Source organism: Gymnoscopelus microlampas (genome assembly GCF_963454915.1).
Source record: "Gymnoscopelus microlampas genome assembly, chromosome: 4".
NCBI classification, from domain to species: domain Eukaryota; kingdom Metazoa; phylum Chordata; class Actinopteri; order Myctophiformes; family Myctophidae; genus Gymnoscopelus; species Gymnoscopelus microlampas.
The window spans coordinates 8,112,431-8,130,035 of NC_139941.1; the positions used below are offsets into that span (position 1 = coordinate 8,112,431).

The 17,605-nt window shown below is 41.9% G+C and overlaps 1 protein-coding gene across 1 annotated transcript in view; it reads right to left on the reverse strand.

The window, feature by feature from the left end:
- The window catches only part of edil3a (EGF-like repeats and discoidin I-like domains 3a), a 347,259-nt gene that overhangs the window by 65,736 nt on the left and 263,918 nt on the right, over positions 1–17,605 (reverse strand). Inside the window, exon 5 of the mRNA XM_084055734.1 lies at positions 13,377–13,558. Coding sequence (XP_083911860.1) covers positions 13,377–13,558 — 182 coding nt within the window. The remainder of the gene's footprint in view (positions 1–13,376; positions 13,559–17,605) is intronic.

Genomic DNA, 17,605 nt, shown 5'->3' on the forward strand with positions numbered 1-17,605 from the left:
ACTTTTGGTACTTTAAGTACATTTTGACGCCGATACTTTTGTACTTTTACTCAAGTACATTTTTAATTCTGGACTTTCACTTGTAACAGAGGATTTCTACATCGCAGTATTGATACTTTTACTTAAGTACAAAATGAGCACTTTTTCCACCACTGACTACACGGAACATGCTCATTCTTTCTGTGTTGTTCGTGTGGAAAGCATGGTGACGGGAGGTTGTAATGAGTAACCTAATGGACCCGTGGAATTTGTTCCAAGACCAGATTGGTTTCCGAGATCATTTAAAAAAAGACATATTTGTACATTATCTGTCAAAAGTATCTTTTTGACAGATATGTATGCTTTTTTGTCAATAAAACTAAATCAATCAATCAATTGAACGTAATATCTATTAATTGATGAGGAAGTCAATATTGTGCATTGAAGATATCTGTAATAGCAATTCATTTCATGTCCCTTTGTGTTTTAATTTAGGTTTTAAAAAGTAACCTAAAAAGTGTCAACTTTATGAAAGATTTTCCTAATATTTCGGCATTTTCATAATTTCATTTCCAAATATTTGGCTATTTTGTTTATTCGTGCAGTATTTAGACTACTAGCCTTTGCATGGATGTATGCAACTAGATTGAGCCGGCCAAAAAGTGTGATGTCATTGTGTTTAGTTTTTTCCGCAAACGTTCCGTGAGCCCGGTCTGTGGTAAAACAGAAGGGCTCCGCTTTAGAGAACTGAAAAAGTCACACAAACCAATAATCACACACTTTGTGGCCTGGCGTGAATGCAAACTAAATATCAGCGGGGTGATTCTGCTGTTGAACTTTCAGAGACAATGACTCATCATTATGGTCCTGCCAGACGCCCTTTTACTGCACTTTAAATGTCCCGCTATACTCACACACAGACAGTGGTGAAGAAGTGCAATATCACAATATAAAAAGCAGTGGTGGAAAAAGTACTTAGATGTTTTACTTAAGTAAAAGTATCAATACTGCAATATTGAAATACCCCGTTACAAGTAAAAGTCCGGAATTCAAAATTTACTTGAGTAAGAGTACAAAAGTATAGGTATCAAAATGTACTTACAGTACCAAAAGTAAAAGTACTAAAATGTTTGAAAATAGCAGATCTACAAGCTCACAACGCGTCTCGTTGCGACGCGTTGTGAGCTTGTAGATCTGCTATTTTCAAATAGCCTAGGTATAACATAGGGCTGAAGTGGTTAATGTATGTTTTATACTAACAATTGATCATTTCAAAGTAGAAACTAACGTTTTCAAATAATCGTAGTGGAGTGAATGTACAATATTTGCCTCTGAGATGTAGTGGAGTAAAAGTAAAAGTACTGAAATGGGAAATATTCCAGTAAAGTAAAAAATACCTCAAAATTAAAAGTACAGTACTTGAGTACATGTACTGAGTTACTTTACACCACTGACAACAAACTAACCTGTTTCTTTTTTTTTTTTACAGCAGCAGATCTACAGTACAAGCTCACAATGTGTCGCGATGAGGATTTATCTTTCTGCCACACGAGAAAGAATAACTCTGAGTAACATTAATTAATAATATTCCAAACATTAATGTAATGGAATAGAAGTTTAACCCATTAAGACCTGAGGCTGATTCTACAAAATTTGTAGAATCAGCCTTGATTCTACAAATTCTACAAACTGATTTGGAAGGCATTTAATGCCTTCCAAATCAGTAGTTCTCACACTTTCAAGCTTTTTTTTAAATCTTCAAATATAGATCTGCTATTTTTGAATAGCCAACGCTATAAAATCTAAAATGACACAGATGCTTTCCCAGTTTTAATAGGATAAATGTATTGGTAAAAAGGGAAATACTCAGTGAAAGTAAAAGTACCTCAAAATCATACGCAAGTACAGTACTTCAGTAATTATACTTAGTTTACGATCCTCCACGGCCGAAAAGAAAGTGGAAACAGACGGCTCGAGTGTTTGAACTGATTTGAATTCTGTGCGCCTTTCTTTTTCCGGCCATCTCCAGCCAAAACGATATTAAAACGAACGACCAATTAATCCGTTTATACCAAATGTTCTCCCAAAATAATATATTGTCTTTTAGGGCGGATTCCTCTTTTATGTCAACCAATTCCAGGTTAATGGTCCCCTACTTAACGCTCACTCCAGAATGGATTACAGTCGCCCTGTTGTTAGTGTCCTTTGGAGTGCTGCGCCGCGCTCGTATATCGGGACAAAGGGTGAAGTGGGGTGAATGTTATTCACAGCAGTGAGAAGTAACTAAGTACATATACTCAAGTACTGTTCTTATAGGTGCAATTTTGAGGTACTTCCACTTCATTTGATTGTCTTCGGCAATTTAAATGAATGTAACACTGTAGAGTATGGCTTTAAAGGCATTGTAGGCAACATTAAGCCTAAATTTAAAAAATATGTATAAATATATATTTTGTATTTTTCCCCTCTATCAGCCACTATATAATGATGCTGGGGTGTTTTCCTGCATTGAAACACAGGCCTCTTTCTGGAAACCGTATTTTCCCTGAATTGTTTATGTTTGTGCAGTTCGTTTCCCGGCCACCAGGGGGTGATGCCTCCATAGACTTCCATAGACTTCCTTACGTCCCGGACAAACATAACAACAACAACAACAATAGGGAAAATACGGATTTCAGAAAGAGGCCTGTGTTTCAATGCAGGAAAACACCCCAGCATCATTATATAGTGGCTGATAGAGGGGAAAAAATGCAAAATATATATATATAAATATTTTTTAAATTTAGGCTTATTGTTCCCTACAATACCTTTAAGTAAGAAAAACGGAGTGGGGGCGTTCGGGTGGGGGTTCGCATCCGGCTTTCTCGAGCATCTACTGTATACGAACACAATATATGGTGCAAAGAAACTAGTACATGTACCCAAGTACTGTACTCAAGTACAATTTTGAGGTATTTTTTTTTACTTTACTGGAGTATTTCCAATTTTCTGTACTTTTACTTCTACTCCACTCAGAGGCAAATATTGTACTTTTACTCCACTTTTACTCCACTACAATTATTTGAAAACTTTAATTGCTAATTACTTTCCATTAATACATTATCATATTATAAAACATAAATTAAAGGTAGGGTAAGTGATATTTTTTGGGTTAAAACAAAAAGTATTTTGTTAAAAGGTTAAAATACTATATTCTGATAGTAATCATTGCTATAGAGTGTTTGTTCAGTAACAGGAGTCTCCCCGTCTCTCCATACATTTTCTGGTACATGTAGGTGTCAAAATCTCAGCCAATCAGGAGAAAGTACCCATTTTTAAGCTTATAGTAAGCTTTATAGTGTTCCAGCTCCAATTTTGCCTGCTCATTTCTTAGTGTCATCACTTCCAATTTCATTTGTTTATATAATCTATATCCTGATTGAGTTCTCTATCCTGATTGGATAAAATTGCAAATGAAACTGAAACTGAACAGAAAATGCATTTTCTGTTTTATGAAGAGCTGGAGAGACAAGGAGACTCCTTTTACTGAACAAACACTCTATAATCCTATCAGAATATAGACCTATTAAACACTGATTTTAACCAAAGAAAATCACTTACCCTACCTTTAACCACTTTAGCCCTATTTTATACATAGGCTATTTGAAAATAGGCGATCTACAAGCTCACAACGCGTCGCATCACGACGCGTTGTGAGCTTGTAGATCTGCTTGTAGATTTTAGCACTTTAACTTTTGGTACTTTAAGTATATTTTGACGCCAATACTTTTGTACTTTTACTCAAGTAACATTTTGAACACAGGCCTTTCACTTGTAACAGAGTATTTTTTTATTGTGGTGTTGCTACTTTTACTTAAAAATACGTAAAATATCTGATACAAGGATACAACAGCAGTGGCAACACAGAAATGTGTGCGGGGAGGAAACAATTGGCATAACGACTAAACTGTGGAGAAAAAAGGGGTAAAAAGCCACAAAAAAAGGCACTTCTTCCACTGGTTATTCATGGGAAGTGAAGCCGCGCCAGAAATTGCCCTCTTTTGTATTTTTCATCTAGTTTTCCTTGTGAAAGATGACTGCGCTCTTGTAACGTTATAATGATACTGACATTTTATTGTGTTAAGTTTGCCGCTCTTTCGTTTTTTGGTCAATATAAATACTCCTTTCAGAAAACAAAACATAAATGCTGTGCGTGCGTGCTTGTGTGAGCGTGTGCGTTTCACAGTGGCAGTCCTTCTGCACCACAGGTGTCTCTGTGCTACAGTGAGGAAAGCTGTCGTCGTGCTGAGCTATTAAATATAATAACAGAATGGCTGCTGACAATGGAAAATCGTTGGAATCTGTCTCTCTGCTGCCTCTCTCTCCGTGTCTGTCTGTCTGTCTGTCTCTCTCCCTCACTCACTCACACACTCACACACACACAGAAACTAAAATAGCGAACATGCACAACACAGCTACTGTAGTGTACACACACAGAAGCACACACGCAAATTGAATTAGATCCAATTACAATTGAACCCATTAAGACCTGGAACGCATCTCTGTCACTTTAGATTTCTTTGGCTATTCAAAAATAGCAGATATACAAGCTCATAGCGCGGCACCGAGCTATTTTTGAAAACGATTATTTTTTCAAAAAACTTAGGATTTAAAAAACATTTTAAGAATCGGACTCAGGCCTTAATGGGTTAAAATCTAGGCGTTTAGCAGCATGAGGGTAAACCACCTGAACTGCAATCAGCCAACAACAGGGTAAACGGTCCAGTAAATAAGCGTGCCAAGCTAGCAGGTACACACATCTACACATCTATCTATGTAACACAATATAGCATATTGTCGATGTCGGGTGGAAACCTTGTATGTCCAAACCTGTGTCACTTTCCAGGACATGGAAAAACAAGTACATGTGTTCCAATGGATCCCATGTAGTTGTTATTAAGTCACAAACTCTTGTTAATACTTTTAATTGGTTCAATATTCATGAACAGACACGCTTAACTTCTTTCACTTTCAAAATGCTTAAAAAACTGTGAAAAGGCCGATTTACAAGCTCACAATGTGCTGTCGGGCATTAATCTGCAAGCTCTGTAAGGGCATTAATCTACAAGCTCACAACGCATCACACTGCGATGCGTTGTGAGCTTGTAGATTGGCTATTTTCGGCAAATGGTACCCCCAGAATAGGGATGCTAGGGTTCAAGTGCATGGTTAATCCATTTGTATCATGTTTATCATGTTTTTTTAAAGTTCCCATCACACACAGACGTGTCTAAGTAACTAAGTACATTTACTTAAGTACAATGTTGAGGTACGTTTACTTTACTGGAGTATTTCCAATTGTCTATACTTTTACTTCTACTGCCCTACATCTCAGAGGCAAATATTGTATTTTTACTCCACTACAAATATTTGCTATAATTACTTTGCAGATATAAATTATGACATTATAAAACATATAACCACTTTAGCCCTATTTTATGCCATAGGTTATTTGAAAATAGCCGACTTTACTTTTGGTACTTTAAGTACATTTTGATACCAATACTTTTGTATTTTTACTCAAGTAAAATAATTCAAGTGAATTCCAGACTCTCACTTTTAACAGAGTGCTTCTACATCGCAGTCTTGATACTTTTACTTAAGTAAAACATTTGGGTACTTTTTCCACCGCTGCTCGTACTATTTACATGTCTGACTAATAAAGCATTGTAATTACCGCCCAACTTTATTCTCATCACTGGTAAATAATCACAGAAAAGCCTTAATGTGTAATTAGCTTCAGGGACTTTGAACTCTCACTTTGTCTCTGCACAAACAATTACAGCCGGAACAAACTAAAAAAAACACATCATTTCAGCCACGAACGCATAAAAATATCTTAATTTAATTTGCATCCATGCTTCAATCACTTAACCAAACAGCATGTATTTTTATTATGTTAATAGGATACTTAATTAAATATAAGCTAATCTTACAGCCTGCTGAACATGCTGCAAACACACACACACACAATCACAATGACTTGTGTAGAACACCAAGACGAGACCTTGATCAGGCAAGAGAGAGAGAGAGAGAGAGTGTGTGAGCGAGAGAGAGAGAGAGAGAGAGAGAGAGAGAGAGAGAGAGAGAGAGAGAGAGAGAGGAGAGAGAGAGAGAGAGAGAGAGAGAGAGAGAGAGAGAGTAGCAGATAATAAGCTAACACTGCGTTGAAGTGTGAGCATATAGATCTGCTATTTTGGTTGTTTGCTGATGGTAGGTGTTTTTGTAAGTACTGGGAGCTGATGGTAGGTCTTGTAAGTATTAGGAACTGATGGTAGGTGTTGTTGTAAGTACTGGGAGCTGATGGTAGGTCTTGTAAGTACTAGGAACTGATGGTAGGTGTTGTTGTAAGTACTGGGAGCTGATGGTAGGTGTTGTTGTGAGTACTGGGAGCTGATGGTAGGTGGTGTTGTAAGTACTGGGATCTGATGGTAGGTGTTGTTGTGAGTACTGGGATCTGATGGTAGGTGTTGTTGTTGTGAGTACTGGGAGCTGATGGTAGGTGTTGTTGTGAGTACTGGGAGCTGATGGTAGGTGTTGTACTGTAAGTACTGGGAGCTGATGATAGGTGTTGTAAGTACTGGGAGCTGATGGTAGGTGTTTTTTTAAGTACTGAGAGTACTGCTGTGTGGGTGTGTGTGCGCACGCTTGTGTGCACACGTGTGTGGGGGGTCTCAGCATTTGTCAGATGTAAGAAGGGGGCGCTGCAAGGAAGAACCCTGTGAACCACTGCACTACAGCACATACACACACACACACACACACACACACACACACACACACACACACACACACACACACACACACACACACACACACACACACACACACACACACACACACACACACACACACACACACACACACACACACACACACACACACACACACAACGTATGCTTCCATTCCTTCAGCGAGGAGTGTTATTTTTAGCCGTTATCTAAAGCCGTATCTATACACGATGTACCTAAAGGCTTAATTCACTCATGTATCTTATGAGAGGCTATTGAAGTCTCACTGCAGTTAATCAGGAGTGAGCTGCATCTCATTGGAGAGGGCCTGTGTTCAAAGACGCTACCTCTGAGCCTCGGCAGCTTGACTGCAGGGCTGAATGTTAAGCTACATCATAATGGGATTTCTGTGGCATGGAGAGGTTTCCACAAGCACAACTCCCTGAGCGCCGCGGTCGGCTGGAAACCCTGTATGTCCCAAAAAAAGACGTTGTTTTTTTAAGGAAATGTAAAGAAAGATAATCAAAGGCTGACAGCACCTGCTGCGCTACTTGATTTCGTGCCGTATCCAACATGACAGCCATGTAAACAAACACACACTGTCATTTACAGCTAAACATTGCCCTCAAGAATGTTTTTGAAAACATTTGAAGCGAGAAATAGACAATGCAGTAAACAAATATTGATTCTATTTGATCAACACTTCCTGTTGTTTTGCGAGGCGACACGTTGCACTGGACGCACCGTGACCTGGCATAAATGAATGGACTACTTCCATTACCGTATGCAATGGATACTTTGTTTTGTTACTTTAGGGTCAATTTATTAATTTTGTTTATTAAGTAGCCGTGTAATAAGCGGGATAATTGACGGCTTCGCGTCGGGATCTAATCATCCTGTCGGGGTTTATTTCTCAACAATGACCGGCTCTCCGTCAATTATCCCTTGGACAAGCTCTTTGTTGTCACATAACTTTTTTGTGTTTTTTCGTATATTAATGCCCTACTTGATCATACTACAGCGTCATACAAAAGTATCAAAAGTAGCGGATCTGCAAGCTTTTGAGCTTGTAGATCTGCTACTTTTGCTCTTTTGGAATTTATATCCTGAAAAGTAAGAGTTTTGGACGTATGAGGTTTCCAGCTGAAAGACACGACTTTCAAAAAGTAGCAAAAATTGCCGATCTACAAGCTAGCAATGCATCACAAAGTGACACGTTATGAGTTTGTAGATCAGCAATTTTTTCTACTTTTGCGCAATACTCTCGTACAAAGAAGTAAAGCGTTAATTCACAAGAAAACTGAAAAAAAAAACTGAAATATTGATCGAGATACAAGGTTTCTTGCGTGACGGCAACGCTATCAGAATTCCAGGCTAGGTCATTATATACAGAAGCACACGGCGGTACAAACGCACAAAGACGGATGCTTCTCGACAGTCGGCGTCTGTCGGATTCCATTTGGAACGGTTATGTAAAGTCGTCTCGAGACGCCGTTCCTGAACATTGCATGCGATTAGCTATTGTTTGTTTGCGTGAAATTATGTACAGAGGGCCCGTTAGCATTCACACGTCATTTCATTTGTTTTGCAGCCGTTCAGGCCCGGGCCACAGGAGACACGTTCTGTTGATGTCGGCAGGATATTTCCCCCGAGTGTCCAAATGTAATTTTACGACCGCGGGGCGCGGCGTGGCCGCGGTAGACGCACGCTGGTTCACTAACGCACTATATGTGTGTGTGTGTGTGAGTGGTGAGCACAAGTGAAATAGATCTCGCACTATTTCACTTACTGTGAAAGTAGCATATCTACAAGCTCACAACGTGTTGCGATGTGACGCGTAGTGAGTTTGCGGCTCGGCTATTTTAACTACTTTTGCACGACACTGTTGTATGACAAAGAAAGGCATTACTACAAATAAAAAACAACACCATAACAAGCTGAAATGTGGAGGTACAAGCTCTAAAACACACACAGCCTGTACTGTATGTTGTGATGTATTATGCAATGCATGATGTGTGTTGTGTGTGTGATTTAGGGTTGAGTGTTTGACATGCAGAGATACACCACATGCTACACACGTGTACACACACACACACACACACACACACACACACACACACACACACACACACACACACACACACACACACACACACACACACACACACACACACACACACACACACACACACACACACACACACACACACACACACACACACACACACACACATGCTTTTACTTTACTTGAGTACGTCCATTTTTTGATACTTTTGATTCTACTCATGGACAGGTTCGCAATCTGTCGATATACCTTGTTTCACAAAACACGCACGCACGCACGCACACACGCACGCACGCACGCACGCACGCACGCACGCACGCACGCACGCACGCACGCACGCACGCACACACGCGCACAGTGCCACAAACACACACACGCGCGCGCACACGCGCATGCAGGGCTCCCAGCATGCATTGCAGCATCCCGCGTGGCGTCATTAAAGTCAAACAAAGGCGGCAGAATGCTCCATGTTCCATTCTCTCTGATGACTCGCTGTCTTTACCTCACATTCACTCCGTTCTCTCTCTCTCTCTCTCTCTCTCTCTCTCTCTCTCTCTCTCTCTCTCTCTCTCTCTCTCTCTCTCTCTCTCTCTCTCTCTCTCTCTCTCTCTCTCTCTCTCTCTCTCTCTCTCTCTCTCTCTCTCTCTCTCTCTCTCTCTCTCTCTCTCTCTCTCTCTCTCTCTCTCACTCACTCATATTTACTTGGTTCTCTCTCTGTTATAGATCCGCTATTCTTCCGGTGCAGAACATCACCTATAACTTTTGAGTTGGGGGAGCAATCCCGCCCCCCGCCCTCCCAATGTTACTTGAGTAAAAGTACAAAAGTATTGGCATCACAATATACTTAAAGTACCAAAAGTGAAAGTACTAAAATGTTTGAAAATAGCAGATCTACAAGCTCACAACGTGTCGCGATGCGACGCGTTGTGAGCTTGTAGATCTGCTATTTTCAAATAGCCTAGGCATAAGATAGGGCTGAAGTGATGAATGTATGTTTTATCATAGAATAATTTATATCTGCAAAGTAACTACTAACTAAAGTTTTCAAATAATTGTAGTACAATATTTGGAACTGAGATGTAGTGAAGTAGAAGTAAAAGTATTGGAAATTGGAAATGCTCATGTAAAGTACAAATACCTGAAGATCGAACTTAAGTACAGTACTTAAGTAAATGTACTTAGTTACTTTACACCAGTGGCCCTCACACGTATTGCACCCACGCAAGCACGCACATGCACGCACGCATGCACACACAAACAAACACACACGCGCACAGACACACACACACACACACACACACACACACACACACACACACACTTATGTATTCTCTGGTCCCTGTCGGTCTGAATTATCCTGCCTTTTATTCTCTCATTTGCCTGTCATTGCTGTGACCAGTATGTCATTGCTTTGAAACACACACACACGCACACACACACACACACACACACACACACACACACACACACACACGCACACACGCACACACGCACACACGCACACACGCACACACGCACACACACACCCACACACACACACACACACAGAAGCAACACTGAATGTCTCAAGTGTTTGTACAGCAAAGAAAGAGCCGCATCCATGAATCACCCAATTTTCAAACGTTGATTTCCATCTCCATGGTAACTGTGTTTCCCCAAAAAATCCTATCAATTATACAACACGAGCGACCGCAAAGCGCAAAGCAAACAGGCGGGGCATAATTCTCCTCCAAACATCTCTTCAAAACATCTCAAATACCAGCATAATGCTCTGAACAAGGAGCAAACTGTCAGCCCTTTCACACCAAGCAGAGTCAGGCGGAACCTAGAAATAGCACGCCGACATAAGCACATTCACTCCAGTACTGTACTTTTTTTTCTTACTTTTGAGCAGGGGTGGAAAAAGTACTCAAATGTTTTACTTAAGTAAAAGTATCAATACTGCATTGTAGAAGTACTCTGTTACAATAAAACAATACTAAAATTTACTTGAGTAAAAGTACAAAAGTATTGGTATCAAAATGTACCAAAAGTAAAAGTACTAAAATGTTTGAAAATAGAAGATCTACAAGCTTACAACGCGTCGCAAAGTGACGTGTTGTGAACTTGTAGATGGGCTATTTTCAAATAGCCTATGTATAAAATAAGGCTAAAGTGGTTCATGTTTGTTTTATAACATAATCAGTAACTAAAATGTTCAAATAATTGTAGTGGAGTAAAAGTACAATATTTGCCTCTGAGATGTAGTGGAGTTGAAGTAAAAGTATAGACAATTGGAAATACTCCAGCAAAGTAAAAGTACCACCAAATTGTACTCAGTATACAGTACTTGAGTAAATGTACTTAGTTACTTTCCACCACTGCTTTTACTGTACTTGAGTATTTAGATTTTCCTATACCTTATATCCGCTGCATCTCAAAGGGAAACTTGGTGCTTTTTGCAGATTTTGAATATACAAATGAAACCGTGCATTAACCCAATTAGGCCCTGTTTTCAGCTAATTCACAAATCTACAAGCTCGTGTTGTGAGCTTGTAGATCTACATGGTGGTACTTTTTTGGGGAAAATACAAAATAAAAAATCTTAGTACTTTTGGTTTGGTACTGTCAGTATATTATGATCCCAATACTCTTACTGAAGTAAAAATGTTTAACTAAAAACGTATGCTCTGGGTTCGATTCCCGCCGGGGACGCTGTGGGCGCTTGGGGCGTGTCTTCTCCTCCGCGTCATCAGCGCCCATACCCAAGGTGGGGTTGGCAAAAGGGCCTACCCTGTGTGGAGTTTGCATGTTCTCCCTGTGTCTCTCAGGGTAGTTAATACCCTCACAAAAACATGTAGTAATCCTGGTCACTATACTGCCTCCCCCATGACAGCCGGGGCACCTGATGGAGGGGAAAGGAACTGGTTGGAATAACGTGTTCCTTCCACGTGCTACGTCCAAACCAGGGAAACTCCCCCCTGTCAGGTGACAAGAAGGTCAGTTGGCTCTCATGCATTGAAGGAGGCATGAGCTCGGCCCTGGTCTACCTAGGCTGGTGAGGGGAGTGTAGTGCCCAGGAGCACTTAGAAAATTGGCACCGGGTGAAAAATAAGGGTTACAAAATCGCGGGATAAAAATTACAGAAAAAAAAAAAAAAACGTATACTCTACCATGTATTTCTAGTCGTATTGCTACATTTACTTAGGTAACACCAGGCGCGCGGGAAGTACTTAATAGCCAGGGGGGCTGAGCGTCGGGGGGAATCCGCTTGACGCATGCACGCGCGCTGCGCGCGCGTCCCGTCCGCGCGCGAGGGTTTGGGTGGGTTTTGGCACTTTTTTTCCTTTACTTTATTTCGGTTTTAGGGTTAGGGTTAGGGTTAGGTTAGGGTTACGTTATTTAATTCTCGTTCTCAAAAATAAAATAAAAAAATTAAAACATTTTTAAAAAATAAAAAAATCCCTTCCCATCACCAGGGGGGCTGCAGCCCCCGTAGCCCCCCCTTCCCGCGCCACTGGGTAACACATATCGAGTACTTCGTCCACCACTGCAAAAGAGTCTTTGTGCCAACAACAGCTCACAGATGACTAGAGCCAGCAGCTGTTCCCCCCTCAGTGCACTATTTTAATTGGCCACTAAAATGAATTAGTAGCGAGCCACAAGATCAACCCTGTCACTAATTAAGCATAAAGTCAGACTGTACAGTAGTGCAGATCGCACCGACGGAAGAGAGACAAGAGAGAGGAGAGATGTCACTTCATTTAGTGGCAATTCATGTTCACCGGTCCGATGTGGCAAAAGACCAGTGGTGGAAAAAGTAATACATGTTTTTATTTAAGTAAAAGTATCAATACTGCAATGTAAAAATACTCTGTTACAAGTAAATGTCCGGAATTCAAAATATACTTGAGTAAAAGTACAAAAGGATTGGCATCAAAATGTACTTAAAGTACCAAAAGTAGAAAGTACTCAATATGCAGAATGTCCCATTTCACACGTTTTCAAATGTATAAAAAGTTTACAAAGCATTTGAAAACAGCAGATCTACAAGCTCACAATGCGTCGCATCGCTTTGTGTAGACTTCACCTACAAGCTCACAATGCGTCGCATCGCTTTGTGTAGACTTCATCGCTCACAACGTGTCGCGATGTGAAGCGTTGTGAGCTTATGATCGGCTATTTTCAAAAGATTGTATGCATTTCGAAAACATGAAATGGAGTATTTCTGCATAATGACTACTTTTTTTTTATACCAAAACGTTTGTACTTTTACTCAAGTACATTTTGAATTCCGGACTTTTACTTGTAACAGAGTATTTGTACAGTACATTGATACTTTTACTTAAGTAAAAACATTTGAGCACTTTTTCCACCACTGCCTATATCTACTGTCAAAAGTACACTATTTGTCTTTGAAACGCCATGGAGCGAAAGTATCCAAAAGCATATAAATACTCCAAAAAATAAGTACAGAACTCGAGTGAATGTGCTTCGTTCGCACTGTCCTCCGCTGGCTTGAGCGCTCGGTGGTTCTTGGCTCATATAGTGTGACTTTGGCTCAGTGTGTGGAGAGCCTTTACCTGGATCCAGGGCCATCTGTCGTTCTCGGCGGCCGTCCAGGCGTTGACCAGGCCCTTCTTGTTGAGCCGGGCGAAGTACGGGTACCACTTCTGGAGACCGAAGAGAGCGCGGTGGGTGGAGGACGCCGTTATCTGCTGGTTGGAGATGATGCCGCCCTCCATGCCCAGCGGACCGGAGCATTCTGGGAGAGAGGGGGGGGGGAGGCGAGGGGAGGAGAGAGAGAATTGACAATTAAGGCATTTAGCAGATGCTTCTATCCAGTAAACGTGGGAATAAGCAGAGTGAACATGAACTCGAGTCAGCAAACGACAAGGTAAATAGTCACATACTGTACATGTGAGTGCAGAGAGGACTATGTAGAGCATACATGGGCAACTGGCGGCCCCCACCTTCACTTAATGCGGCCCCCACCTTCACTTAATGCGGCCCGCAGGTTAATAATGGGAATACTGATATATTATTGATTTCAGCTGTTACAATTCCAAACATGCAAGCATGGCCCGCTTTAATTACTACATATACTATATATATATATACTATATTAGTAGCTTAAATGACTAGTATAAAAATTCTGTTGTCTTTTTTAGGTCCAATGTATTTGTATTTAAGTTCATAAAGTTAATAAGTATAACTAAGTGCATTTGAAATTAAACAAAAATGTTACTTTTCAGGATTCCAATTAAAAAATAGCAAAAATATTGAGGCTATATTCGGCTATTGTTGCTACTTTTGTGTGATATAGAATGCCTCAGTGTATGAGTAGCACGGCTTGGGTGCGGCAAGTCGTGCGGTAAGTACTTGGAGCTGATGGTACTGTAGTAGTGTGGCGCTCCACCTCAACAATCCATCTCCCAAGGGTCTAGCGCATTGTAACAGGGACAGACTCCTGCGTTATCGGCTGATACCGACAATAAGCCTCTCCCGACGAACTACTAAACAGTGAACCTAGCACACCTGTCAACAATATGTTGTCCAAATTGCATTCTTAACATTCATTTTGTGCTACAGGAAAATACATTTAAAAACTAAAACTAAATACATGACCAAGAAACCCTGTCTTGGTCAGTAACTAGCATCAGTTGAAAGAAAAGCCGGCGAGAAGGGGTACATGGAGAGTGAAGTGCTTAGGAGGTGAGGTGGAGTCTGAAGAGGTGAGTGCTAGGAGGTGAGGTGGAGTCTGAAGAGGTGAGTGCTAGGGGGTGAGGTGGAGTCTGAAGAGGTGAGTGCTAGGAGGTGAGGTGGAGTCTGAAGAGGTGAGTGCTAGGGGGTGAGGTGGAGTCTGAAGAGGTGAGTGCTAGGGGGTGAGGTGGAGTCTGAAGAGGTGAGTGCTAGGGGGTGAGATGGAGTCTGAAGAGGTGAGTGCTAGGGGGTGAGGTGGAGTCTGAAGAGGTGAGTGCTAGGGGGTGAGATGGAGTCTGAAGAGGCGGAAAACTGGAGGTAAATCTGCAGGTCTGAGTGCAGTGGAGAGTTTATTCCACATTGTGAGAGCCAAGAGTGAGAAGAGTGTAGGACATGCAGAGTGTCTGGGGTGAGAGAGCGAGAGCGAGAGCGGGATAGAAAGAGATACAGAGAGGTAGAATGAGAAGGAGGAAGAGAATTGACAATTTAGGCATTTAGCAGATGCTTTTATCCAGAGCACTTAAAAGTGTGACCTCTGTATAAGCAGAGGCGTATACATGAACTCTAGTCGACAAACAACAAGGTAAATAGTCACCTACTGTAAATAGAGTGCAGAGAATTAAGTACAAAGGGGTGAGTGCTAGGGGGTGAGATGGAGTCTGAAGAAGCGGAAAACTGGAGGTAAATCTGCAGGTCTGACTGCAGTGGAGAGTTTATTCCACATTGTGAGAGCCAAGAGTGAGAAGAGTGTAGGACATGCGGAGTGTCCGGGGGGAGAGACAGAGAGAGAGACAGACAGACAGACAGACAGACAGACAGACAGACAGACAGACAGACAGACAGACAGACAGACAGACAGACAGACAGACAGACAGACAGACAGACAGACAGACAGACAGAGAGAGAGAGAGAGAGAGAGAGAGAGAGGTAGAATGAGAAGGAGGAAGAGGATTGACAATTTAGGCTTTTAGCAGATGCTTTTATCCAGAGCACTTAAAAGTGTGACCTCTGTATAAGCAGAGGCGTATACATGAACTCTAGTCGACAAACAACAAGGTAAATAGTCACCTACTGTAAATAGAGTGCAGAGAATTAAGTACAAAGGACCCCAATGGAAAGAAGCCATTTTCTTGGGTTTAAAATCCACTTAACAGACCTTGTATTGAACTGTACTTTCCTTTGCTTGTCTTTGCAAACTGTTAAAGGGATAGTTCACCCAATTTTCTATTGATTAGTCACCCCATGGAGACTTGAATTCATGGATATTTTTTAGGTTAGAGAGAGAGGGGGCGAGGGAGGGAGGGAGGGAGAGAGAGAGACAGAGAGAGAGAGAGAGAGAGAGAGAGAGAGAGAAAAAGAGAGACATATGCACTGATGCGTCATGCATGCTCACGTATGATGTAGACGTTCTCGTATATAATGAAACCACATGACTTGGGCACCACGACTAGCTCGTGCGCGATGACGTGCTTCAGGTCTCCATCGCTGCAGCCTTCCTCCTCTTCCTCCTCCTCCTCCTCCTCCTCGTCCTGGTCCACCGCGTACGGTATGGTCTCCGCCACCGACACCTCGTCCCCCGCCCTCCCCTCGCTGTCCGTCTTCCGGCTGCCCCCCTCTCCCCCCTCGCTCGACGCCCCTCTCGCGTCGCCCCCCTCCCCCTCCCCCTCCTCCTCCTCGCTCTCCGTGTCGCTCCGGTTCGCCGGTGCCAGCGGCTTCTTCTCGTCCTCCTCCGCGTTATCGATCTCCGGGCCGTCGTCGCCCTCGCCGGCGCCGGCGGGGTGGCCATTGGGCTCTTTTTTCCGGTCGTGGCGCTTCCTGACGGTGCCGCGGGGGCGTTCCCTCGTCGTCGGCTCACCGTCTTCGCTGGAGAACAGCGCTCTGAAGCTGGAGCGCATGGAGCTTCGGCTGCTGCTCCGTGAAACCATTGTGAACAGAAATAAATTTGAAAAACTCTGACGCAAACTGACGCTTTGCTCTTCCTTTGCTGTACAACTCAGAAAAACTGATGCTTTGCTTTTCCTTTGTTATCAAAACTCAGAAAAACTGATGCTTTGCTTTTCCTTTGTTATCAAAACTCAGAAAAACTGATGCTTTGCTTTTCCTTTGTTATCAAAACTCAGAAAAACTGAGGCTTTGCTCTTCCTTTGCCGTTAAAACTCAGAAAAACTGACGCTTTGCTCTTCCTTTGCTGTCCTTTTCCTTTGCTGTCCTTTTCCTGATGCTAGTTAAAGATGTCAAAACTCAGAAAAACAGACGCTTTGCTCTTCCTTTGCCTGAAGGGTATTTAAAGACGTCAAAACTCCGGGGAAAAAGCTTTGCTCTTCCTTGCTGGGACGGGTATTTAAAGATGTTGAACCTTTGAAAAACAGACGCTTTTCTCATCCTTTGTCCGAAGGGTGTTCAAAGACGTCAACACTCAGAGAAACCGATGCTTTGCTCTCCCTACCTGAAGGGTATTAAAAGCCTCGCCTCGCCATGAGGCTTTATAAATACCCTTCTGGGCAGGAAGAGCAAAGTGGAGAGGCATGACACCAATGTTCAGACTTCTTCATCTTTCACCCTTTTCTTTGACACATTTGCTTTCTTTTTTTGGCCGTTAATTGCCCCAGTTCAGCCTGGTTTAACTGCATTTTGAACGCCACGGCAGTGATACAAAAACAGCTTAATCTTCTCTTCGGCTGAGACGAGGAGGACAAACCTTTTGCTTTTGTACGAGGAAGCTTGTTTTGGGGAAATGTACCAATCAAAAGAAAACATGAGAGAATTCAAAGCAAATGTGTGTATATTTCCGTTGGAAGAGGGGTTGGATGGACAGAGAGTGTGACAGAATAAGACATGCAGGAGGTAGCCACGGTCGCAGTTTAAATGAGATCTTGCGTAATTGCCAGTGGTGTTAAGTAACTAAGTACATTTACTGTACTGTACTGTGTACACGTTTGAGGTACCTTTGCTTTACTGGAGTGTACTTTTACTTCTACTCCACTACATCTCAGAGGCAAATATTGTACTTTTACTCCACTACAATTATTTGAAAACGTGTAGTTACTAGTTACTTTGTAGATTTTGATTATTATTACAAAACATACATTAACCACTTCAGCCCTCTATA